The 6,959-nt window shown below is 42.3% G+C and overlaps 1 protein-coding gene across 1 annotated transcript; it reads left to right on the top strand.

The window, feature by feature from the left end:
• The first annotated feature begins 345 nt into the window (after positions 1 to 345).
• LOC125513916 (serine/threonine-protein kinase AFC1) lies at positions 346 to 4,313 on the top strand. The gene is made up of 12 exons (XM_048679126.2): positions 346 to 707; positions 1,253 to 1,430; positions 1,870 to 1,896; positions 2,039 to 2,192; positions 2,274 to 2,322; positions 2,410 to 2,524; positions 2,744 to 2,835; positions 3,002 to 3,158; positions 3,283 to 3,347; positions 3,479 to 3,576; positions 3,729 to 3,834; positions 3,959 to 4,313. The coding sequence occupies exons 1-12, from the start codon at positions 597 to 599 to the stop codon at positions 4,109 to 4,111; spliced, it is 1,305 nt and encodes a 434-aa protein (XP_048535083.1). The 5' UTR covers positions 346 to 596; the 3' UTR covers positions 4,112 to 4,313.
• The last annotated feature ends 2,646 nt before the right edge of the window (positions 4,314 to 6,959 follow it).

The following is a 6,959-nucleotide window of genomic DNA, read 5'->3' as shown; positions in this document are numbered from 1 at the left end:
AGCCGTGTTATCATCGTAAACAACTAATCATTGCAAGCTCTGAAAAAGTGTCATGCACCATGACAGTTCACTCAGGTGATGATTGCTAATCCGGAGAATGCACCATCGGAAGATTCTAAACAAAAAGAAGAACACGCGTAGTACCATCAGAAGGAGGTTGAAACCGTTTTCCCACCCACTGCCGCTGCGACGACAGCTCGGATTCGAAATTCGACGCGAAATCGCAGAAGCACCTCACGAAAGAGTCCAACGGGCCCGAGATATTTTACGACAAGCACCAGAAGAAAAGAGGCGCTGATCGGCCCAAGGGAAAGATATCCGAGGGACCGAGGCAACGGAGCCTAAAAACGAGCTAACCATAGTTAGTTCGCCTTACCTTTACCGCACGATACAGACCAAACCAGGGTTCCGCGTACGCCAACGGCGAAACCAAACCACTATCATCCTCTTCCTCGACCTCGAGCTTCGCCCCGTCCCCTCCATTCCCCTCGCACAGGATTCCCCAGAACGACGCCCGATTCCCCCCGAACCGCGCCGGAATCCCCCGCCGGATTGGCCCCGCCCATGGTGTAATCGAGGGCCCGAGCGCGCTGGCGATGGAGGCGCAGTGGCTCGCCGAGTACCCGCACCAGGCCGCCGACAACCGGCCGCGCAAGCGCCCCCGCCTCGCATGGGATGCCGCGCCGCAGCTCTTCCCGCCCCCCAAGGTATCGTGCACGTGGCTTCCCGCCTCGATCCGCTTCTGGGCGCGTCGCTAGGTGTTAGTTTTTGGGCTAGATCTAGTCCTGGTTTCGTTAGGTTTGGGCGGGACGGCTCGATCCAGGTGCGGGGCTGGTGGCTTGGCGGTTCTGCCATGTGGTTGTTGCGGATCATCGGTGAGATTTTGCGAATTAGCGGAATAAGCTGGGAACAAGTTGCTGGTGCATAGAGAAATTTTGGATAAAAAGTGAGACGGGGGACTATGCAACTTCTGTGCTGCTCAATTTATGGGCCTGGCAAGTAAAACCTGTTAACAATTATCGTATAACTGTTGATTAATGAATGTCCCATCTTTTGGAAGAACTCGCGAGCGTTACTCGATGAGCTGCTCTACTGGACAGTGAATTCGAAGGACGCCAGGCGACGTGTGGTCATTGTGCCGTGAATCACGTGGCGGGCGTTTAGCCGTTTCTCTTCTATTAAATAAATTCTTCTATGCTCGTTATCGGTCTAGTTATTTGTCGTTACTAAGAATATCTGTTGGCTTTTGCAGGCAATCCCGATGCTATATTGTGGGCAGGAACTAATCAACGGTAATTTCACTACTGCTTTCCTGCCGCCGCCACCAATTTATTATGCTGGACCACCGCGGAATCTTTCGCCCCCTTGGAGGCCGGATGACAAGGATGGACATTATGTTTTCACACTCGGCGAGAACCTTACGCCAAGATGTACATTCCACAGCTCAATATTTTATGTATTTATTTTTGCCTGAACATGTTACTTGTTTTCTCGACACAGTTAGCTTCCTTTAGCTGCTTTATTTAGGTGATGTTTCTAGTGCTGAAGTGCCCGCAGTATTGAATGTTAATGTTAAATATGGGCATGAGGCTTTCATCTTTGTTATTCTGGCTTTGCATAATTATTTCCCGGTTTATCAGTCATTAATCACTCCCAGTAAACTATGATAATGTTTCTCTGAATCTCTTTACTTGGCTTGTAACAAGTTTTCCATGTGCCATGGTCATGTCTTTTAGATGTGTGCTAGTCGCTCAATGCCTTCATGCCTTCTAGCTGTACTTAATGTTATATTTCTGTTTCACTGCCTCCAGAAGAGACAGTTTGAGTTAATTATAAGCTCTCTCATTGTTTTCCTGTGTGTCAATGCAGATAGGATACTCAGCAAGATGGGCGAAGGTTGGTTTGCTTCTCCTCCCTTTTCTTTGTTTGGAATGCTTAGTTTTGAAGTGAATACTACAGCGTAGTAAGACATTGTCTCCCACACTCGTAAAGTTGAGCCATTATTTACCCAGTATCTGCCTTTCTGAACGTTTTACAGGGACCTTTGGACAAGTTTTGGAATGCTGGGACTTGGAAAACCAAGAATCAGTAGCTATCAAGATTGTGCGTTCCCTGCAGAAATACCGGGAGGCTGCTATGATTGAAATTGACGTGCTTCAGAGACTTGGGAAGCATGATTTTACTGGTAGTCGGTAAGTAATTTACCTTCCTTGATTTACTTCTTAACTCTATGTTGAGTTGATGGGTTTGCATGAATGGTTCTATGCCTGCAGTTGTGTGCAAATACGGAATTGGTTTGACTATCGTAATCATATATGTATAGTAAGTACATATGGATCAAGAAGATTATACTTATCTTTTATTTTATTGATGGCCTAGAGTTTAATCACGAGTTAATGACCTTTTCAGGTATTTGAGAAGCTTGGACCAAGCTTATATGACTTCCTGCGAAAGAATAGCTACCGTTCATTTCCTATTGATCTTGTTCGGGAGTTTGCCAGACAAATATTAGAGTCTGTTACATGTGAGTATTGGTTTAATTCTGCAGTTTGTTGTATCAGACAAATTTCTGTTTCGTTGTAACCTTGCCCTAATGTGCTAAATTGTTCCTTTCTGTCTCTGTATGCCAGTGTTAAGCACCTATAGTTTTTTTTTCGTCTTTTGGTTCTAGAAATTCCCTTCCCCAGACCCCACCCTTTTTTGTGCCTAAACATAACAATTCTATTTTTTCTTACCTCTGCAGTTATGCATGACCTGCGGCTTATTCACACAGATCTTAAGCCAGAGAACATTCTCCTTGTTTCACCTGATACAATCAGGGTTCATGATTATAAGGTACTGAACTTCTAAATTAGAACCTGGCCTAAATTTGAGATTTTCCGAATGTATACTTTTTTTATTCATTCTTTGGAGGCGATCCATTGGTTACTTGATGCTCTTTACTGCATAAGTAAATTTATTTTTCTTTCTTTCTAAACTCAGTTTTCTTTTCTCCATGAAGATTCCTATACGCCCACCCAAGGATGGGTCTGTTTTCAAGAACCTTCCAAAATCGAGTGCTATCAAGCTTATTGATTTTGGAAGTACAACATTTGATCATCAAGATCACAATTATGTCGTGTCAACAAGACATTACCGTGCCCCAGAAGTTATCCTTGGTACAAAGAACAGTTTTTCTCTTTCAGTTTTCCTTAAATAGACAATACACCCTTCACTTTAGTGCACTCTATTTTATGACTACGTTATTTAATATTTTTTTGTTATATTCTATTCTGTTTGTAGGTCTTGGGTGGAATTATCCATGCGATCTTTGGAGTGTGGGATGCATTTTGGTTGAGCTCTGCTCGGTTAGTACACAATAGCTGCCATTCTGTACTTGACCTGCTTAATTTTTACATATATCTAGTGCCAGTTATTTGTGAATCTCCGGTTATTGTGAAATTTACTCTGTCCTTTTGGTTCTGCATGGAAATTCTAGGGGGAGGCTTTATTTCAAACACATGAAAATTTGGAGCATCTTGCTATGATGGAGAAGGTTCTAGGCCCCCTTCCCAAACACATGATCGCCAGAGCTGAGTATGTATACAAGAGCTTTATAAGTTTGTATGAACTGTTAAGATAATACCAGATGATGCGCATCCGGGCATATGCTGCTGCCTAGGTTCATCTGATGAATGCTAAGTTGGATAAATGGTTACTGACATACATTGATTCATGCTATTCTGCAGTAGACGAGCTGAGAAATACTTCAGGCGTGGACTAAGGCTTGACTGGCCAGAGGGGGCAGCCTCACGAGAAAGCATGAAGGCAGTATGGAAATTGCCTCGTCTGCAGGTAATTACTGTTTGACGTTGTCACTACTCTTATCAGCATAACACATTTTTCTGTGCTTACGGTATGATAGATAGCTGATATTTTATCTTGAGCAATTCTAATTCTAGTCATGGGATTTATGCAGAATCTGGTCATGCAACATGTAGATCATTCTGCTGGGGATCTAATAGATCTTCTTCAGGGGCTTCTTCGGTATGATCCTGATGAGCGTCTTAAGGCACGACAAGCTCTTCAACACCCTTTCTTTACCAGATGCCACAGAAGATGTGGTTACTGAGAGTATACTGAGAATGAAATGCTCAATTCTGTATTTCTTCATTTCGATGTGTAAGAGCTACCAAAAAAATGGAAATGTTCTGCAGAAAATGAAATGTGCTAACTCACATTCTGTTCAATGATGTGAAAGGTAACTGTTGTATATAAAATGAGTTTGTTGACAGTTGATTTATTTAAACCAGGCGGTACTTTTTCAGTTGATACATGCCTTCGAAATCCATACTAATTTTTCCCAGACTACTCAGTACTAACAGGTAGCATGCAGAAATCTCAAATCTCTAACTTGAGGATAGTCACTGAGGATTAGGGGGATGCAGTGGCTGGCTTGCATGAAAGACTGTTACAAATTTGATGGCGACAAATGGTGAGCACTCTGTCCATCTGATTCAGTCTAGCTGTATGCCTCAGACAGTCTTAACAGATAGTCTTGAGTGCATCTAGGATGTCATTATTATTTCTTCTGCAGCTGCTGACATTTTCGGTTGAAATAGCATTTTTTGTCATGGCGGCATGTCAATATGCCTGGAAGAAAATCCACGAATGCCCAACTTTGTTAACACTAGTTTTACTGTTACGATTCAAACTGTTTTTTTATAGCAATGAATGCTTGTCCCAGGCTTGGCAATGATATTCTGTGGGCTGGTTAGCATCGACCATCTTACCGAGTCAGCTGGCTGGCACCTTGAATTTGAAACTAAATCAAGCTTAAACAAAGCCTTAACATGGTATTATTTTTGGCTCCACTAGAACGGCAATCCTTGAGCCCTTTACCCAACTTAGTTGGTGCTTTAATGACATTCTCTTAAAAGGCAACAGTGTAATGCAAGTGGGCCATGTCGAGCGACCCACACTGATCCATCTTAGTTCTGTCAAAGGGATATGTGCGCACAACTTAAGCCACTTGTTAGAGAAGTGAACACCGGTTAAGTGGGTGGGTTCAGTGGGTTGTTGATCCATTTTCATTTGTTGCATCCTGCTTTGCCCTTTCTGTGTGGAAATCTGGAAAATGATTCTGGTTTGGACTAATAATGCTTTCTACGTGTCAAAGGCTTTTAAAACTACTATTCTTTGGAGTGGCGTTTTGTTGATTATTGTTTCTGATTATATTTTGTTGACTTCTATTTTTGAGAGGGTGTGTTTTTATTAACTTGAAGTTGAAACTTTATTCGGAGATGCTGTTATGTCATTAGGGTGTGTTTTTATTAACTTGAAGTTGAAACTTTATTCGGAGATGCTGTTATGTCATTCTTTGAATTAAAAGCTGCACTTGAGCAGTAGACCTGATTGGATGGTGACTTTTACTAACTTTAATTCTCTAGAGTGGCGCTTTGTTGGTTATTCTTTTGAGTATATTTTTGTTAACTTATATTTTTTTGAGAAGTGTGTTTTTTGTAACTTGAAGTTGAATATTTTTTGGAGACGCTGTTACATTTTTTGGGGGGGCATTATTGAGTTATTTATCAGAAATTAGATGCAAGTTAACTTTCTTTGTCTCGGCTATAGTGCTTAGAAAAAGAAAATGTTTCCAGTCTGACATACGTGTCATGATTGCCGTGTGGATGAACTGTGCTTTCTAGTATTCAGTTTGGGCGAGGTAAACATTTTGATAAACAGACTCTTGGTAGAGTAGTAACTGCTAACAGGTGACCTGCCTTTGCCTTTGAAGGTTTTAGAACATGGTTTTCTTTAAATTGTTGTCCAATAAGTATATGATCTAATGGACGTCTGAAGGTAGGACCACCCAATTTATGAATTATTGTGTGGGTATCTTTTGAGCTGGAGCCTGGTTCAGAAGGCTAGTGACAATCTGTTCTTGCAACAAAACTGATCCGCAGGGAATGTGGATGCATCATGAAAGATAAGGGTCTGCTTTGGCATCTTCTTGCGCTTCATCAATTCTATGATATCACGATACAGTACACATGGTTAGCTTGCTTACTGTCGTGCATCTCTGCTTCAAACCAGTTACAAGCTGGTTGCATGAGTGCACTACGTGGTTGGCATGAATGCCTGATCACGTTATACCTCAGATGAATATAATAAATACTCATGTGCTACCTAGCCCTATCTTACAAACAACAAGATGGATCCCAATAGCGCTATGAGGAGATGGGATGTGGTTCATTGACCACTCATTATCAGTGCTCCCATATCCTGGATCAAGAACTCTTTTGCTACATGGTGAAGCATTTCTCTCTTTGAAACAGAGGCAAATGATTTGCCTCGTCCATTACTTAAGCAGAAGAAAGTTGCTTGGTTAATTAATGAAAGCTGGGTGAAAACCATTGCACACAGTTGAGCGGCACACATAGGATACCCCACACAAGCCTCTCCAAAGAGGGCCTCGTCGAGACAGCGCACGGGCATCATCATCACTTCTGCGTTAGAAGGTCGAAGATTGATTGTGGTGAAGTCGGAGTCGTATTGCACAGAGTTTGGATTGACATGGTGAATTATTGATGCCAGCTGTAAAGAAATCTAGTTCGGAGAAATTATTTGTATGTGCCATTTTTCTTGGTGCCTTTAAAAATTACAATTTCCGGGGATGCATTTTCAGTCGAAGTAGTATTTTCGCTGATTTGGTACATGCCTGATTGAGGATCGTGGCTTTCTTTACAGTGGGAGTACATGAGATTGATTTCATACATATATGAACATGCCTGATTAGCTGTCGGGTCATGGCATGTACATGAGACTTCTTGCTTGCACACAGACACTTCACTCTCCTCACACGCTAGCAGACTCCTATTAAAGACGATCTAGCCAGAAGATAACAAGCTGTGATGGCAATGGTGAGAGTGAGATGAAGCTAGTGGATCTGCCATCCATGCGGTAGATACTGCTCGATC

The sequence above is a fragment of the Triticum urartu genome, chromosome 6A (genome assembly GCF_056163025.1).
Source record: "Triticum urartu cultivar PI428250 chromosome 6A, HENAU_Tu73, whole genome shotgun sequence".
NCBI classification, from domain to species: Eukaryota; Viridiplantae; Streptophyta; class Magnoliopsida; order Poales; family Poaceae; genus Triticum; species Triticum urartu.
Note: the sequence above shows the minus strand (reverse complement) of the source record. Positions and strands in the feature narration are given on the sequence as shown.

Excerpts from the sequence above, each read along its gene's own strand:
- LOC125513916 (XM_048679126.2), top strand. The coding sequence starts at position 597 with ATGGAGGCGCAGTGGCTCGCCGAGTACCCGCACCAGGCCGCCGACAAC. Across the intron at positions 1,897-2,038 it reads ACTCAGCAAGATGGGCGAAG|GGACCTTTGGACAAGTTTTG; the intron begins GTTGGTTTGCTT and ends AACGTTTTACAG. Across the intron at positions 3,348-3,478 it reads TTTTGGTTGAGCTCTGCTCG|GGGGAGGCTTTATTTCAAAC; the intron begins GTTAGTACACAA and ends TGGAAATTCTAG.